The following is a 20336-nucleotide window of genomic DNA, read 5'->3' as shown; positions in this document are numbered from 1 at the left end:
AAAGGCCAGATATGGACATTCGTGGACACGGTTTACATTTGTTAAACTAATACTTTAAAAATCATTCAAATCTTGGAAATATTACAAGCTTCGTTACATTAGATCAATATTCCCTGTTAAGAGGATGACTTTTTGATAAATTATGCTCTATTTATAATTGTTTTCTGCTTTAATTTGTTGTCTTGTTTACACGTTTTAGAATCTACAAAAACCTTTCGATACCGATACTGCTTGGGAGTACTGACAGATGATGTCGACACTTTTCCGTATTTCGGAAGTACAGAGTGTTTCAAAAGTGCTTCTATAAGTAATTTAAATACCTGTTGAAAACATTTTAAAACTAGTCTTCAATATTTTAGAGAAAAAAATGTTTTGTCTCAATAAATTATATGCTAATTATTTTAGAATATTGTAGCAATTAACTACAATTTATGGAAATATTCAATGTACAAATTACTGCTTACCTTAACGTATTTTAAATATTGTGCTATGTTCTGGTACTTCCAAATCTATCGACGTAATTGACATGGCAGTTGGAAAAGTTATATGGCACTCGGATAATATTGGCACTCGACCTGCTCACTTAATTGCAATAAATGAAGTAAGTAATAAAAATTTTAGAAAGCTATTACCTAATGCTGTCAATGAAAATTTTACAAGAACTTAAATCCGTAAAATAATTCTCTTTTCGTTAAAAAATATTTCAGAAGTCTTAATTTCACTGTACAAGAGGCTATTTACTACTATTATTTTCAAGATTAGATTTATTCTCGTTAAATTTAGCATGCCAAATAAATTTTGAGAAAGTACAAACAAGCTACAAAAATTATTTCAGAAATTCAAAATGATTTAAAATTAAATAAAAATGCATTATTTCATGCATGGATTTCATGTTTATCACAAAGAACAAGTATAAGTTTGGTTTAATATTAATACAAAACCCGATTAATTTTTATTAACCGGATTCTATATTAGTAGCGATCTTTAAGCATGTTAAAGGATCATGTGCCATTTAAACATTTGAAAATAATTCTCGGGTCTGTGTAGCATATACGTGGTATTAATCGTTTGGTATTTTTCATTAATAATCCTTGATTTTCTTTAATAATTAATATTATCAATAAATTCTGAACATCAGAGAAGACCGAAATGCGAGCTTGAGGCATTTAAAAGGACAATACAAAAAAAAAGCAAGATTTCTGTGTACCATGTAAAGAGAAACGGTATCCCATGTTCCTGTGTTCAGTATTTAGAAAGAGATACAAAATTCTGAAATTTTCTATGCAAAATTCTCAATAAAATTATTGTTTCGTAGGTACGGATTCGTAATGGACTGAATGCACACAAAACCGATTATAGCTTTATAAAATTTATTTTTACCAAAAGAAACACTTTACAGTTCTAGAACTTCCCCAAAAAAATACTCTTACTGCTTTTCTCAGTATCACAGACTACAACCAGTAATTCAAACTAGTAAGAACATTAAATACAACGCATCTAAAAAGACGAAGCTCTTTCGGAGATCTCTTAATAATCCGAACTCACGCTGAACTTAACAACTGAGAAAAACTGAGAGCTGATGATCTCTCTGGTCTTATATAGTTTTACCCCAGCCGCGGAGAAATCTTTTGTACTTCTCGAAATTACTCGAATGCATATGACGGCCGGATACGGTTACACTATGTATTGAGATCAATTGCAGTCACTCAATTACAGTTATACAGGAGCCGAACAAGAATGTTGCCATGTTTGGCGACTTTTGGAAATTTCACGCTAAATTTGGCCACAAAAATTTGTCTCCAAAACCATCGCCAGCTTGGTGATATCTTGCCAATTTAGCGAGATAGCCATTTATTCTATATTAAATAGACTTGCCCTTGTATTCTTATTTTTCCGGCATAGTTCGGTCTCTTTCAAACATTTCATGTTACTTTATTTATAAAAAATACTGCGGTTTCACATATAATTTCACTAAAATTATTTACATATGTACAAAATTTGTAACACTGCCTCCTTCCCAATGACTCCACGTCCCGAATAGTGCAATCCCTAGACAAGACGTCATATTTATATCTAAAAAAAATCAGTGCAATACTAAAACAATAATTTCAGCAAATCAAAAACTAAATCAATTAATAAACGCGTGAGTTTGCAAATTTATATTCATAATAGGACCATGGTCTTAATATACTTTTTACATTATATGTAGGCACTATGGGGACTACGTACTATGGCTATCGTAAGCGCTACCCTGTCATAATGAACGACTTTAGACTATAATATGATGACTTACAAATCCGAACTCCGACGTCGTTCAACATGTTTAGGACTGCTTAAGGACTGTCCCAGGGTGAATGTAGTTTAGGAAAAGTCCTTTCCGTCGAATCGGATTCCATAACCACAACTTCTCACCTTCGTTGAATCGACGTTCTGTACCCTTTGTGTCGTATCGCTTCTTCATCTTCTCCGTCGCCAAATTGACTCGCTGTCGTTCAAAATTGTGCATCATTTCAAACCGTTCCTGGAGATCTTGATCGTACTCGTCAGGTTATGCAGGCGCGTCAGGAGGGTGATCAAACAAGAGATCACGAGGCAGACAAAGGTCACGACCGAAGAGCATCTACGATGGGGAATAGCCGGTAGTCTCGTGAACAGCGCTGCGATAGGCCAGTAAGAACAAGGGTAACGTTCAGAGATAGGATACGTTTCAAGCTAGTTTGCAAGGTAATCATTGACAACTAGGATGCATTCGTTGACATTAGCAGTTCGTGGCAGAGGTCCCAGGATGTCATAGGCGATGCGTTCAAAAGGCTTTCCTAGATCGTAACGTTGCAGCTTTGCTTTGCTTTTTCCATTTTGTTTCTTCGATACTTACCGAACCGCACAAGCTTTGCATGATTGGCTCCATTTTTGCACGTAAGCCCTTGCATTACTCCATTACAAGCGCTCTCGAACTCTATGTGAACTATGTTTTAGCTTAGGATTATAGATCTAAATGTCCTGCCAGGTAGATTTCCTAATAGAACATTCCATTAAGTCATTATGGGTTTAATTTGGCCGTCTTCCAACAGACGTTTCCTGAGTTCTTTGTCACTCCATAGGTCTGGGTCAGGCGATTTTGAATTCGTAACTTGACGTACGACTGGATTAAACAGCTTTCATTTCGCTTCAACTCTGGAACAATATCAGCAGGTTTCTGGGCAGGGTTTCTAGACAGAGTGTCGGCTTTTCCATGTGATGATCCCTTGATCCCTTCGAATGACGGATAATGATGTCATATTCCTGGAGTTTCTGTATCCACCTGGCTATCTGGCCTTCCGGATTCTTGAAATTTAAAAGCCAGGTCAACGATGCATGATCTGTGCAGAATAGGAATCTTTAACTCCTATTCCTATTCCAGAATAGGGCCCACCAGCGGCCGAGCGGTAAAGTCGCTGAACACTGGTAGTTTGGTCCGAGATTCGAATCCCGCGAACGGGCTAGCTGCATGGGCGTTTTCGTGGTTTTCCCCATGTGTAACGTGTATACGAGCCAGTTTCTCTTAGAAAATCCTCCACGAAGGCATCCCTCCTCTTAGGCAGATAGCCCTAGTGTGCTTTGCCATAATTAAATACACCAAACACCTATTCCAGAATAGGAACAGGAGTTAATGATGGAAATATTCTACGGCTTTAATTATAGCAAACAACTGTTTTCTGGTGACACAAGTAATTCCTCTCCATTTTAGATACACACTTGTTCTAGTATGCCATATAGAGAGCTGTAGTATGCCGTATAGAGAATAAATTATATGTCTGCAGATGTAATTATATGTCTATAGAGAATAAATTATATGGCTGAGGATACGTCAGGATTGGCGCAGATGTTAAAGCCTTCTTCAGTTTGTGATATGCATCCTTACATTGTTTTGTCCGAAAGAACTTTTGCTTGCTCTTTCTCAGCTTATAAAGGGGTCTTGCGATGGAAGAAAAATCCTTCATAAGTCTGCTATAGTAACTGCAAAGCCCCAAGAAACTTCTCAGCTAATAAACATTTTCGGGCGTCTCCAGTCTTCAATTGCTGATACTTTTTCTGGATCCGCACGCAAATCTTCGGGCAGAGATGACATGTCCAAGGTAAGTCATTTCCTGTCTGAACAATTTACATTTGGTGGGACTTAATTTTAGATTGGCTTCCTTCAATTTCTGAAGTACCTTCCTAATATTTTCTAAATGTTTTTCAAAACTCTCCCCGATGATTATGATATCATCTAGGAGTGTCTGACAGACTTCGTAGGAAAGGTCATTCAGCACGGTGTCCGTGAGGCGTTCGAATATTGCCGGCTAATTACATAATGCAAACGACGTTACCTTGAACTCCCAAAATCCTTATCCGGTAGTAAATGCCAGCTTTTCTCTGTCATCAGGATATATCTCTGCCTGCCAGTGTCCACGTTTTAAATACAGCTTCGAAAATCACTTGCTTCTAGAAAGAGACATTATTTTTCCGGCAGAGCTTCGTCTCTTTCAAGCAATTCATGTTACATTACACACACACACACACACACACACACAAAAAAAAAAAAAAAAAAAAAAAAGTACAATTTCACATATAATTTTAGTAAAATTATTTACATGTGTACAATACTCTTAACATTATATACTACACAATTCTGAAAAGTAATGTTGCTTTTTGCATATTCCTCCAAGTAATAGAAGATTCTGCTTGAATATAAATAAGAATATTATGTGTAGTTAAGAATTTTTTATGTAAAAGGTTTAAATAAGACTAAATCAAATAACCTTCTTTTTAGACAGAAAAAAGACTTTGTACAGACAGGACAGGACAGGAACAAGTACAAGGGGCACCACGCCATCGCCATTGACAAAAATGGTATAGCCCCCATGCACTACCTCTCTAGCGTACCGCCCCTTCCACAGGGGACCTGATTACGGTATACATAGGTCATAGTACTAACAACAAATAAGACATAGGACATCATACTGTTGCAACATACTTCGACACATAGGACATAGCATTAACATATGGTTACAGATTATTTACAGTGCAAGAAGTTATGTTCATTATAGAGCTTGTTGGTTTTGGCACCGCCCCTTCCACAGGGGACCTGATTACAGTAAACATAGGACATAGCACTAACAACGTATAGGACATAGCGCAACATACTGTTACAACATACTTCAACACATAGGACATAGCATTATCATACTATTACAGATTATTTACAATGCAAGAAGTTATGTTCATAGGACACAGCATTATCATACTATTACAGATTATTTACAATGCAAGAAGTTATGTTCATACGATATAGCATTATCATACTATTACAGATTATTTACAATGCAAGAGGTTATGTTCATTATAGAGCTTGTTGGTTTTGGCATAGCATATGCTTTATGATACCTAGGCATAGCATATGCTTTATGATACCACCCTGATATGTTATATTTGAATTATGTATTGAATGTTGTACTGCGGTAATTAAATAGGTAGTGTTCCATTTGGTCTAAGTTCAATGTTCAGATTTTAACGGTCCATGGGTGCGCTACTTTAACATGTACTTTGATGAATTATTGCATTTGATGCACTGGTCAGCTGTTCAGTGCACATGTGAAATTGGTACGTTCTACCTGGTGTATATTCTGTTACCTGTTTAAGGTTTTAAGGTGGTGTTTGACGAGTTGTAGGCACCCCTGTGACGATACACTTCTTCTCTTGTGGAGTATGTGAACACTTTACCAGTGACACAATGGCATAGTACCAGTGGATGCAGGCACAGGTACAATATAAATTGTTAGCTCGCATTATAGCTAGTCCTTTTGGAGGACAGTTATTATGAGATACAGTCTTTGAGATCACGTTGCCGTTAGGGGGTTTGTGCTTGTTTCTTATTCTGGGGAGCACAGCTCGAGTCCATATTGGTGTAGTGTGTCTATTAACTTTCGAAGGTTCTCATACACATTTCTCCTCTTGATAAGTAACCTTAGGAATTCTATTCCAGGGTTTGTGGGATGGCGCACATGGTAAGTTGTAGTCAGGGGACATTGTAGGATGTAGTGATCAGAGTCGCCCATCTCCCCACATACACACACATTTGTTGAAGAGAGATTTCTTTCGCAGAAGTATGTGGGGAATGGACCATGACCGGAGATAAATTGTGTGAGAAAATAGTTGGAGATTATGCGTTCTTCATTAACCTTGGGTAGCAGACTGTGTGTCCGACGTCCGGTATGTCCATTCGTCCATTCCATTTGCCAAGCCTCGTTGGCAAGTTGGAGATTCTGCGTTCTTCATTAACCTTGGGTAGCAGACTGTGTGTCCGACGTCCGGTATGTCCATTCATCCATTCCATTTGCCAAGCCTCGTTGGCAAGTTGTTTCAACTTTAGTTTGATTGCTGATTGGGGCCATGGGACGCGGATAAGGTCGCCTCGCTGTTCTATCACAGCTTGTTTTGAAAAGGTGTCTGCCCTTTCATTGCCCTCGCTCTGCCCTCTCATTGCCCTCGCAGTTGCTGTGACCCCTTGTCCATGTGATGATAAAAGTTTTATTGCTGGATGAGATGATATTTTGAATTTCATGTGCTATTGGAGAGCTGGTAGTTGGAGATTTTATTGCATATATTGATGATTGGCTGTCCGTAATAATATGAATTACGTTGGTACGTGCCTGGAGATAGCTTATGCTGTGTTTTATTGCTGCCAGTTCAGCTTGGAATACGCTATTGTTCGGTCGTAGATGCCCTTGCCATTCAGTAGTGGTTTTGTACAGACAGATAAAACTTAGCATTATTCCTTTTCTTTCTAAAATTGTTCATTGTTGTACATTATTTTCAATAGCAGGGGAAACGTTTTTAACGGCATTTTTCTTTTTCTTTCATATTTGTGTCTAAAGAACGTGTGTTACATGTATCTAAAAAAATATACTATATGTATATGTACTTAATGCTTAGAATGAAATATCACAAAGTGTGCAAAATAAGTATACTTATAGCAATAGACATAAGTATGTACTTTTAAGCAAAAGGTAATACATATCTGTATTAAAATATGTCAATTTTGATCAATGTTGCAGGGATCGCCTTACTCGAAACTAACTAAGCATATGTATGATTTATTCTTGACATCTTCGATATTTGATGGCATAAAAGTTTGGGATTTGAGAAGTAGGAAGTAAGTTCAACTTTGCATATATTTTTACTGAACCTGATTAATGCTTAAATTTTTTCCACGTCTTTGATTTAAAAATCAATTGCAGTAATAATGATGTTTACTGATATAATATTCTCTAGTGTGTTTCTCTCCCCTATACTTATATTATTCAATGGCTAAAATCCTAATTAACATGTTACTTGAAAATAAGAACCCCCTTACATATCAGAATAAATTCTAAGAAATAAAAATGTAGGTGAATATTTAATGAACATATGTCTCTAATTAGAGTTCACTTGGTTCTGATTAGAATACAAGATAAGCTTATAAGATATTTCTCGTTCCTTCTTGGCATGCCTTCGTGGTGTAGTTGTCTGCTCCAGAGGTCCCCGGTTTGATTCCCGGCAAAGGCGTTGCTAATTTTTCATTTTGCCTGCTTCCAAAAAATACCTAATGTCTTTACAGTGGCTGCCGAACTAAAAAGGGTGGTGGATGATGATTCTCTGCACCCAGGATTTGGCGATTGGGTCCCCTAAAAACCCTTTAAAAGGGAAAATATGTAAGGTATTTCTCCCGCCTTCTTGGCATGCCTTCGTGGTGTGTTGGTCCGCACGCTAGGCGCGTCTCTCAGAGGTCCGTCGTTCGATTCCCGGCGAAGGCGTGGCATATTTTTCATCTTTCCAGCCTTGAAATAATCTAATGTCTCTAGAAGCTATGCAATTCAATGCGAAATTTTTACCAAATTGTGGGAGGGAAACAAGGAAAAATGAGTGATATATTGTTACATTTTGTTTCAAGCATACTAGTTACCACTATAGTGGATGCAGGCGTACGTTAAAATCGCTCATGTAGACGTCGCTGGGTAGCTATGCATTTTATAACTGCTCGACATTGAAAATGCAACACCAAGAAGGAGTGGTCAGAAAATGATGAAATTTGGAAAAACGACAGAGACAGCAAGCAGCAATAAGTGATCTTTATTTCAAAATGATTAGTCAGAATACAGAGCGAGAACGGCGTCGGCTCAGTAGAATGTAGGACCACCGCGGACAGCGATGCACGAAGAAACACGTCTAGGCATAGAGTCAATAAGAGTGCGAATGGTGTCCTGAGGGATGTCTCTCCATTCCCTTTCAACCATTTGCCACAATTCATCTTCTGAACGAGGCAGGGGCAGAGTCTGCAAACGGCGTCCAATCCCATCCCACACATGTTCGATTGGTGACAGGTCAGGAGAGTACGGTGCCCAAGGAAGCATCTGTATACCTTGCAGAGCATGTTGGCAGATGCGAGCACTGTGTGGTCGGGCGTTATCCTGCTGAAAAATTGCATTAGGCAGCCCCTGAATGTAGGGGAGAGCCTCCGGCCGCAGTACATTATCCAAGTATCGTTGGGCCGTCATAGTGCCCTGAATACGAACTAGAGGTGACCTGGAATCGTAGGCAATAGCGCCCCAAACCATTATGCTACATTGTCGCGAGGTGGGGCGTTCCACAGTTACTGCCGGATTAGACCTGTCTCCACGTCGACTCCGCACACGTATGCGGCGACTGTCACTGGATAAACAGAAGCGTGACTCATCCGAGAACACGACGTTTCGCCATTCTGTCATCCTCATCGCTCCATTCTAAACGTTGCCGTGTATGCTGTGAGGTCAATGGCAGTCTTCTTAACGGACGCCGCGAGTGCAGGCCACGTTCAACCAATCGACAGGAAATGGTTCTGGTCGACACGAGAATATCTAGGGTATCTTGCACATGCTGCAGAATCGCGGTACAAGTGACTTGCGGGACCGCCACAGCTTGTCGGCGGATGCGTCGATCTACGCGAGCTGATGTCACTCTGGCTGCACCTGCATCCCTCCTTCTTCCCACATTTCCTTGTTCCAACCATGTTCGCCATAGCCAATGCCCCGTGCTCGCATCCATGTGGGTATCAATTGCGATTTGACTTAAGGACCAAACCGCCCTTCTCAGTCCGATCACCATAACCCTCGTAAAATTCTCTATCTGCTGGAAGTGCCTTCGTTGACGGCAGCCTGGCATTCTCTCCTATTACACGTATCCTCCGGGACAGAAACCAACTTTCTTCGATAATTCGTCTGGCAGAAATAACGACACGAATGTTGCCCATTCTGCTCGTTCCTTCCCTTATGTCTTACTTCACATGCGTCGGAGAGCTGCGCATTTCACATCATTCGCATAACTCAGTGACGTGCGTCTACTCTAAAATTTGCATAAATTTCTGACCACTCCTTCTTGGTGTTGCATTTCCAATGTCGAGCAGTGTATATTACAATAGATTAGGGGTTCCCAACCCTATGCCCGCTGGTACCATGGCGCCCGCAGATCGCTTAACGTGTGCCCACCGCTGTGTGATCACAATAAAAATGTTTTAGTTATTAATAAAATTCTATGTGAAAGTTTTCTCATTTTTAATGAAATAGAAATTGCGTCCAACACAGATACCAACACAAAGCAAAATTCAATCGATCTTTTTTTTTTTTTTTATGTGAATGTATTATTAACTCCATCCTACTATAAATTCACCTTGAAAAAGTAAATGGTGCCCGCCCTCCAACCGATATTCTAGAATACGCTCTTAGGGACTAAAAGGTTGAAGACCTGTATTAGATAATTATCTGTGTGGTTTATTTACTATTTAAATAGCGTAATTGTGATGTGTAGTGTGATAATTAAAATCCTTCCTCTCATTCTGCATTTTTTTTTTTAAATACTTATTTACAAAACCGTAAATTTTAGAATCAATGAGGTCTTCCCGAAACGGGACATCTTCAAGCTGCTAGTAATAGCGACTGAGCTTAGCTCGCGGAAACTAGCATACACAAATGTGTGAATGTTTAAGTTTTGAAAGTGATTGGCCGAGAGCTCTACGTAATGCAGATGACACTGTAGCCTAGTTTTCAGTGGCGCAATTAAGAAAAGCTATTACTGATTTTAGAATACAGAGGGGAGGTACCCAAATTTAAAAGAGGAATTAAAGGGCTATTGCTAATGTAAATTATAATTTATAATTACGTGTCCTATATACACTCTATTACAAAAAAAAATATATGCATCCAGGAAAAATTGCGGCAGAGCGGCGAAGTCGCTGAACACTGGTAGTTCGGTCCGAGGTTCGAATCCCGCGAACGGGCTGGCTGCATGGGCGTTTTCGTGGTTTTTCCCATGTGTAACGTGTATACGAGTCAGCTTCCCTCAGAAAGTCCTCCACGAAGGCGTCCCTCCCCCTAGGCAGATAGCCCTAGTGTGCTTTGCCGTAATTAAATAAACCAAACCCAAACCAAGAAAAATTGAGCCGCAACTACGAAACTCGGCAGTAGTATAATGTTCGAATGGATAAATAAACAAATGATCAAAAACTGGGGCGAATTTTTCTTTCTTTCTTTCTTTCTTTCTTTTTTTTTTTTTTTTTTTTTTTTTTACCCCGAGTAGCAGTACAAAGAATGTGAAAATCAGTAGGTGGTAAAGCCACCCCTGGCTAGTTATAAAGCCGATACTCGGTTGAGCATGGAGTCTATTAAGCTGTCAATGTTCTTTTGCCGTAGATAGTACCAAAAGCGATAAGCGACGGAGGACGTGGGCACTGTCCCTTTACCATTTGGTTTAATCAGTACAGCATCACGTCCACCTTTATCTTACATTTCATATTACATTATATATTACGATACATGATTTACACATTGCATTATATACTACATATCAAATTAATACCTTATCCTAACATTACATTATATACTACATATCAAATTAATACCTTATCCTAACATTACATTAACTTCACATCAGCTTATTACATTAAAATTCTTTTCTAATAAACCCTATATTGGTACATTATAAAAGGGTTATTTTGCACAGGATTCGCATTAGACACAGGATACGCATTATATTATCATTATACACTGGGTACACATTACATTATATACGGGGAAATTAATAATACATAGGAACATTATACGCAATAGGGGGTTATAAGCACGATACGGGTTAGATTATTCACAGGAAATTAGTTATACACAGGTATTGCATTATACAGGATAACTTATTCACATGATAGGCTTCTCGATACACTGCCTACATCGTTATGCATAATACTATTATAAAGTTTGCATTCACATTTCTTCAGTTGGGCTTTGCATTCTGTGTCATGTTGCTCATTAATCAGTACATACTACATTACATATTACATTGCATATTATGATACATATGACACTATTACGATTACATTATATATTATGATACATATAAGACTATTACGACTACATTACATATTACATTATATATTATGATACATATGACAATATTACGTTTACATTACATATTACAATATGTATCATGATACATATGACACTATTACGATTACATTACATATTACATAATATATTATGATACATATGACACTATTACGATTACATTACATATTACATTATTTATTATGATACATATGACACTAATACGATTGCATTACATATTACATTATATATTATGATACATATGACACTATTACGATTACATTACATATTACGATACTTGGCTTACGTATTAGATAATGTACTACATATCAAATTAACAAGATAATTTATCAGTACATACTACACTACATATTTTATATTACGATACATGGTTTACACATTACATTATATTCTACACATCAGATTGACAAGACAAAATAACGCCTTACCTTAACATTACATTAACTTCCCAATACTATTACATTAATTTTCTTTCCTAATATACCGTATACTGGTAACAGATACATTATCATCAGATTGTAATAATGTTGTTTTGCACTGGCTGCGCATTCAACACAGGGAAATTAGTGATACGTAGAAAAAACATTATGCACAGAAGGGGGTATATACATGATGCGTGTTAAGTTACACGCAGGGAAATTTGTTATGCACTGGTGAAACATTATGCAGGATAAATTATACTGACTAACTTATACGAAAGTGCATATTACATTACTCCTTTTAATTAAACCGGTAAGCTTTACAATATTATTCTGTACCGAAGTTCTTTACACTTATAATACATTGCTTAATCATTACATTAATATATTTACCATGTACAAAAACATATAATGGATTACATTAGCATTCCTAATATACATAGATTACTTTTGCATTTACAGTTAGCATATTACTGCAGAATTTTGCATCTGTGCATTTCTCCATTACTTACATTTCGCACCTTAGAATAGGTCGCGGTATATGGATGTGATGGTATTAGTACGCGTAGTACATGAACTGTCCTGCATTGCGTAATTTGCCAGTATTGACACGTTGCTGTTCTGTTGAAGGCAGTTATACGCGCTGCAAAGTGCATAGTTATATGCACGATAACTGACCTCAGTGCGTAATGTTCATTACTGACTCAGTTCATTTGCAATATTTACAGTTTTAGTTTGTGAGCTGCTCGTAGCACATCATGCCGATAGTTATATATACATGGAGTTTGTATGACATGGTTTTTAATTTGCACGATACATGACACATGGTAAATGGCGTTGCACACTCCACCTTGCATTTGCATATCATATCTTAGCACGTTTGCTTTAGATTAGACATAAGTCTGTGCCCACGTTCATGAGTTTATCAACTATCTTGTTGATTTTTCGGACAGTACGTTTGTCTTTAACCATAAATCTGCAGAAAGCCTGCGTGTTTGTAGTTGGAATTGGCAGGTGCAGATCTGCTGTAAGCGGGCATTGGGTAACATAATGATCTGGGGTGCCCATCTCACCACATATACAATGTGCATTTTGTGCGATCCCGTGTTTTTCATAGTACACGGGAAAAGGACCGTGTCCGGTAATGTATCGGACCATTTGTGCATGCACTATGAGACGGTCTGAGTCTACCGTAGGGACGTGATAGTGAGCACGGCGTCCTGTCTCACCAGTATCCCATTCCTCCTGCCAAGCGGATTTTGCCTTGTGTTTCAGACTTTTCTTTAAATATGAAACTGGCCAAGGGATGGTGATATGTTTCGCATTGATGTTTCTTGCAGCCTCCTTTGCAAGTTGATCTGCTTGCTCGTTCCCCCTGTTGCCGACGTGGGCCTTGGTCCATTCTATCCTGGTGTTAAGATGGCTGTGGTCGCGCAGATGTGTCTGAATCTCTGCAATCAGTGGGGAGCTGTGCACAGGGTTCACAATTGCATACAGGGAGGAGAGGCTGCCTGTTATAATGAAGGTGTCTCTTTGCCGCTGTTGGATTATCGTAAGTAGAGCTTGTTTGATGGCCATTACTTCACTCTGGAACACGCTGTTGTTTGTGTCCAGGTGACCTTTCCATTGTGCTATTGTGCTTTGCTGTCTGAGGGCAACATAGGCGCAACCTGAATTTTCCTCTAGTTTTGACCCGTCGGTATAATAGACTAGATCATCCTTTACATTGGTGTTTTGCTTGATGCTAATCTTTACTCCCTGTCCCTGCGTTGAGGAGTGATCGGCAAGGCGTATCATCTTTTGTTCAAATTCGGCTGGTGAGTATAGCTCGTCTCTGAAGGTGGTTAGATTGCCAAGTTGAGTGATCTCCTGATAGGCTGCTTCCTTTTCTACGCTCAGATGGAGCGGTAGCAATCCCGCTAGTACGCATAACGCATTTGTAGGGGATGTTCGGAAGGCCTTGGTGACATTCAGGAGAAAAGGCCTTTGTATGCTAAGTAGATGCTTGACTTTGCGGCCCTGCATAGGCGCTGACCAAACAGCCGCTCCATAAGTTATAACTTTCTCGGCTACTGTTGTGTAAAGCGTTTTCTGGATATAGGGATTGAGACCCCATTTATAGCCCTGCATATATCTTAGTTGTTGGGCTAATCTTGCAGTTTTCTTTTTCAGCTCCAGCACATGGGGGGATCCAGTTTAATTTGGTGTCGAAGAGAATTCCTAGATATTTCAGCACTGGAGTGATGCGGAGGCGATGTCCGTTTAAAGTTATCCTTGGCTGTCTTGCCAGCGATCCGCCTTTTTTTGGGACGAGCAAAATTTGAGATTTGGCCTCTGCTATTTGAAGTTTTAGGGCTCTGCATCTTTCCTGAAAAAGGGAGCAGGATTCGATTGCATTGGCCTGGAGCTTTTCCCTGGAGCTTCCTTTGACGATTAGGGCTGTATCGTCTGCGTAAGCGATGATCCTTGTATGGTCAGGCCATGGGTTGTTGAGGACTCCGTTGAAGGTTATGTTCCATAGGAACGGTCCGGCGCATGAGCCTTGCGGGTATCCCTGTGTCTGATCTTGTTCTATAATTCCGCTGTTATGTGGAAGGATCAGCCGGCGGTCCGCTAAATAGTTTACGATGGTGTTGTAAATATTGCTTGGGCAGTTAGCGGTTCGTAGAGCTTGTAATATTGCTGGCCACTACAGCGTATCAAAAGCGCTCTTAAGATCTATTGTAATGAACGCTGTGTGGTAGCCAGAGGATCTGTTAGCCAGTATTTGGTTTTTGACTTCCATCAGGGCATGTAGTGTTGATTTACCTGGGCTAAAGCCAAATTGAATTGGACTCAGGAACCGGGTTCTGTGCAGATGGTGTCTTAGCTTTGTCATGAGTATCTTTTCGAAAACCTTACCCAGGGTAGAGAGTAAGCAGATCGGTCTGAATGACTCTGGTCTCGTAGGATCTTTGTTCTTCTTCAGGAACAAGACTACATGACCGATTTTGAAACACCTGGGAAATGTCCCGGTACGAAGAAGCTGATTAAATAGCAGTTGGAAGATGTTGACATTTGTTCGCACTATTAATTTTATTATCCGGTTGTCGATGGCATCTGGTCCAGGTGCTTTACGCTGCGGAAGCTGGCGCAGGACCTGCAGTATTTCTGCAGTTGTAATATCAGGGTCATCCATGGTATTTATTTCAAGAGGCTGGTTTCGGACGATGGTATGAAAGGCTGTGTCTTCTGTCGGGTTGTCCTTGGTGAAGACTGTCCTAACGGATCTTCGATAACGTAGCCTCCGTGAGATGGTCATTAGTATTTGGCGTTGGCTGGAGGTAGAGAGTTGCCGGCTTGAAGAGTTTGCCAGCTGCGATTTTGTGGTGGATACCAAAGGTGGTCGTAGTTTCTGTGCAGAATTTTCTCCAGCTGCTTATCTTAGCTTTCAAAATCATTCGCTTATAGAGTGCTCGCTCCCGTTCGTAAATGAGCAGGGTGGAAGTTTCTAGGTTATGTCTGCGCTCTTGCTTTAGGCGTCGCCGTAGAGCACGACACCGTTGTTGTTGACTTCGAAGCGTGCCATTCCACCAATTCAGCGTTGTGATTCTTTTGGCCATGCGCAGGGGAAGATTTTCATCACATGCCTTTTGGATTGCGGTTAAGATGTCTTGGGTGAGGTTCTGGAGGGCCTCTTTGCTGTTGGCCTGTCTTGTTGCAAAAGGTGCCAGACGGGCTCTAATGATGGCTGTGAATGCTCGAACTTTCCGTCCAGGGAGATTGTACCGTTTAAGAATAGAGGTGGCTGTGCTATTTGCTAGATTAAACCGTATATAATTATGGTCGGAGATACTAAGGTTTTCGACGACTGTCCAGTCTTGCAGTATGGGTGCCATCTGTTGGGTGGTGATGGTAAGGTCTGTCCAGCCGCGAGAGTGTAGTCTATTGAATGTAGGCGGTGCATCCGAACGATTGTGAATTACGAGGTTACTGCTGTGAACAAAGTCCTCGAGTATGCGGCCTTTAGGAGCTGTGATTGCATAGCCCCAGGTGGTGCTATGTGCGTTAAAATCTCCAGCAAATAGTATGTTAGCTATTCGGTGCGATATCATCAATCGTTGTATGCGTTCTAATGTGGGATCTGCTTCTTCTGTTGGTGGAGAGTAGATTGAAACCAGAACCACTGTTAGATTTAGTACCTCTAATAGTATTGCTACAAAGTCCCTTTCGGCTGCTATCATTAATAGTGACCATTTGGGGTTGCAGTTTGCTATAAATGCTCTTCGTGGTTGATCGATATCTTCTTTTTGATAAATGCTCCATTGTAAGGGGAAGCCGACTACTTTACCATTCCTGCAGTATGGTTCTTGACCTAAGATTAGGTCTATTCGTTCCTCTGCAGCGTAGAGAGCTGTCTGCGATGTTGCTGCACGTGCATGCTGTAGGTTGATCTGCAGGCACCTGGTTTCTGATTGTCGTTCCGACTGCATTATGTTAAGTGCATCCTTTGTCGTTGATGGATCTTTCATCTGCTTACTGTTTTCACATAACGAGGTCGTGCAAGCTGGTCTGTCATTAATAATCCGTATTGCTGCGGATTGTATCGACTGTCCGCTGGTAGACTGGGCATTCGGTAGCATAAGTCGGGTGAAAGAAGTTGTACCTTGTGCCCCATCTACAGTTTGAATCCCCACAGTTAATACATGAGGGCTGCTCAGCTGTACAACATCTGGTTGGATGCGGGCCGGAGCAGAAGCCGCAGAAGACCATCTTTGACCTGCATGCATCTTGACTGTGCCCGAACTGCTGGCAGCGATAGCATCGCCTGATGCCAATGAATTCAGAGATGCCATGGGATTGCCATGCAGTGAAGATGCGTCGGGCTTTGGTTGCGGCGGCAAATCCTTCTGCTGCGCATTCGATAATCCACTTGACTGTCTTTGGTCGCCTTTCTTTAAGTCGGAATAGCGCCTTGTAGAGGTTAGACGATGTTCCCGTTGTTCTACTAAGCTCGGAGATGATCTCCTCCGGCTTGGTGCTCTCAGGAACGTTGTGTATGGCAATCCTCGGTCGTCGTCGTTGGCGTCTCTTGACGTCGACATCTATGTTGGCTTTTTGTATATGCTGTTGCAGTTGGTCAAGTTCCTCTGCTGTCTGGCAGAATACCTCTAATCCTCCTTGTGGCGTAGGTTGGATCTTTTCCACTGTGATTGGGATCTTTGTAAGGGGAACTTTTGCTTGTAGTTTTTCCCTTAGCTCTCCAGTGGGTTTCTTAGTGGTGGGCTTGATTATGATGCTAGGTATTCTGGATTTACGCACTACCTCAGCGAACGTCGGAATGGAGGTATTGGACTGCGAAGTCTGAGTTGGTTCGCTATTGGGCTGTTGCACAGAGTGTGTGGAGGCGTGAACTGCTTGACAGCTCACAAAGGTAGAAGTATTAGTGCCTGTCTCTTCAGTTACTGGCTTTGGTGCGTATGCTGGTCCTGCAAGTGCTAATTCTTGTAGGACGTCTAAGGACTTTTCCAATTGCTCCCTTAAATCTTGTGTTAATAGGAATTTATTTCTTCGAAACGTTGCAGAGATCTGCCGAATGTTTCCTGCTAGGACGGCTACACGTTCTTCGTGCGATAAGTCCGATGCCAATAAAGCTTCAGGATCTAAAATGCCTTGTGACTGGGTATTCTCTGTGTCGGTCGGTTGAAACGAGGGACGCGACATGTCAGAGCGGATACGTTGATTCTTGAAATGCACTGATTAAAAAGGCCCTTGTTATGTTGGACACTAAGGTATGCAAGGTGGGAGAATGCGTGATGTAAGCACTTAATATCACAGTGTGGCACCACCAGTCATATGCTTAATTTGTGATACCACAGGACATTAAAGTAAGTGAATCAGACAGTACACATCAAGTGTTGAGGATAGCAAAGTTAGTAAATAAGAAAAATGCACTTTGAATGTATGCAGGAATGTAGTTTCACAAGTATGGTAATAGGTAAATGGGTAATTCAATGCAGAATAACAACAGTATTTATCAATTCAATACAGAAAAGCAGCAGTATATATCTTGACATTCCCAGGAGATACGCCAGAGGCTCGGAAATGAGGGTGGTGAGTACTGATGCGCAAGTCCTACGTTAAGATTGGAGTGTGTGTATGTGTGTGTATTTAATTATGGCAAAGCGCACTAGGGCTATCTGCCTAAGGGGAGGGATGCCTTTCGTGGAGGACTTTCTAAGGGAAACTGGCTCGTATACACGTTACACATGGGGAAAACCACGAAAACGCCTATGCAGCCAACCCGTTCGCGGGATTCGAACCTCGGACCGAACTACCAGTGTTCAGCGTCTTTACCGCTCGGCCGCTGGTGGGCCCTCGTTAAGATTGGAAAGTGGGGGGAGAATCTACGGAATAATTAGTTAATGTGTTTTAGGGTAAGTCAGGAGGGCGCAGGGGTATAAGAGAAAAGCTGGGTTCTGTTGTGTAGTTTTGAGACTGTTACGAGTGCTGATTAGTGGAAATTAGAAGTGAAAATGAGAGACAAGAAGTTAATTAAACTCATTGAAAAAATATTAATTAGTATAGATATGAGGGGATGGTGGTAGAATGAAGGAGGGAGTTTGTGTTGGTAAATAGAAGTGGTACGGTGGAGTTACTACTATTAGTTGGGAAGTTGGAAGAGAAATAAAATGCTAATAAGGAGTGATTAAAAATAGGGAGAAAATAAATTTGAAGGGAGGTTCTAAAGTGTAATATTGTTGAAAACCTGAGGGCAAGCTGAGAGAGAGAGACTGAGTGGATTAGGAGGGAAGATATAGGAGAAATAAAAAGTAAAAAACGGAAAATAAAAATGTTAAAAAAAAAAAAATTAAAGATTAAAAATTGAGGGGAGGGCTTGTAATTTTGAAACTATTGAGTGATAGGTTTTCAGAAAGAGGAGGAAGAGAGGATTAAGACATTTTAGGTTTGGTTAGTATCTGGGGGTTAGGGGCTGAGAAATAGGAGAAATTAAGTGAAATTAAACGAAATTAAAGTTAATGAAAAGTATTTTTTGAGGGGTAACTAATAGGAGAGATTCAATGAAAGTTATTTATTATTGAAAGGGGAAGACTGGGGGATCTTTTATTAGAGTTTGGTGTGTCTAGTACTATAATTAAAGAAGGGGGCTTAGGGTAAAAAGTTGAGATTTAGGCTTAGGAACCTCTGGTGATAATTATAACAAAAGTTGTCTATTTACTTTGCCCGACTCCGGACTTAGAAATTTTTGTAAATGCTGTTGCACACTATACAATACATGATAGCAGACACAGTATATAAAAGCAAAAATTTCAATGAGAGGTCAATGTTAATAGCAATTAAATACAAGGCAGAAGTTATATCCGAACTACATGGACGGACCCTGCGCAGCTACTGCTGAGATTTTGGCAGGGTTGGCAATATGGCCGCCCTGTTGGGGACTTAGAATTTATCTAGATTGTGCACGGTAGTGAATTAAGACATACAACTATTACAGATGCACATAAAAGAAATATATGACTATATATATATACAAATAAAAATACGATACTGATTTAAAATCTGTGCAGAAGAAAATTCTAGGATTATTTTAAGCAGAGATATTGGTTTAGGTATTTAGGCAATTTTAGCACTTTGAAAGTATCATACAGTATAACAATAGCATTAGCGTTGCATGTATACTAAATAAACAAAACACAGAATAGTGAAAAAGAATTAAAACAAACACATAATCAGATGGAGCATAAAACAAGCTAAAACTTATTTAGATGAAGATTCTACTGTAATTATTAAACAAGATATGAATGTATTAAGAATTACACATTTTAAAACTGGTAGATTTACCGCTGAATTGAACGAAGAATTTTATGTCATATTATCAAAATTTGAGATTACACAGTTAGAGGCTATTGAAGTTTTTAGGAGGTAGATTATAAGAACCCTACCTTAATCTTCTTTAGATGGGATTCCTGCGATGATTATATTCCAAGATATTGATTTTTTAAACTTTTAAGCACTTTGTGGCACTGCTGGAAATCACTAGATTCTTATGCCTACTACGATAACTACGTGGTGGTTCCGCGGCACCCTTCCGTCGCAGTGTCGACTTAGTAGGTTGGCACACTCACCGTAAAATTGCTGCTGCCTGTTTTCCCTTGTTGATGGCGCAAAAACACTAGTAACTCAACTAATTCAAATCGTACACACACATATGAGGTATCCAAATGTACAGGGATACTTCAAGCACAATTTAATGTGAGAATTATATTCGTAGGATTAAAATTGCTGCGAAAAAACTCGCTTTTTCGGGAGCACACCAAAATGACGTCCTACATCATTTCCGTTTCCCCTCTCTAGATAGTACCAAAAATGGAGCAGCTGGTCAGCGAGTTATGACGTATTCGTACACGGCTGAATTTGTTTGCTCAATCTGTTCCAGCCCAACAGCGGCCGAGCGGTAAAGTCGCTGAACACTGGTAGTTCGGTCCGAGGT

The 20336-nt window shown here is 40.0% G+C and overlaps 1 protein-coding gene across 1 annotated transcript in view; it reads left to right on the top strand.

Moving 5' to 3' along the window:
- LOC118192638 (WD repeat-containing protein 27-like) overlaps positions 1-20336 on the top strand; it is a 169448-nt gene that overhangs the window by 136722 nt on the left and 12390 nt on the right. The window contains exons 19-20 of the mRNA XM_085820553.1: positions 478-601; positions 7077-7174. Of these exons, the coding sequence (XP_085676679.1) occupies positions 478-601; positions 7077-7174 (222 nt within the window). The remainder of the gene's footprint in view (positions 1-477; positions 602-7076; positions 7175-20336) is intronic.

This window comes from Stegodyphus dumicola, chromosome 7 (genome assembly GCF_044657685.1).
Source record: "Stegodyphus dumicola isolate Sdum_Otavi_A_Nest chromosome 7, ASM4465768v1".
Taxonomy (NCBI): domain Eukaryota; kingdom Metazoa; phylum Arthropoda; class Arachnida; order Araneae; family Eresidae; genus Stegodyphus; species Stegodyphus dumicola.
This window is presented reverse-complemented; position numbering and strand designations above follow the sequence as displayed.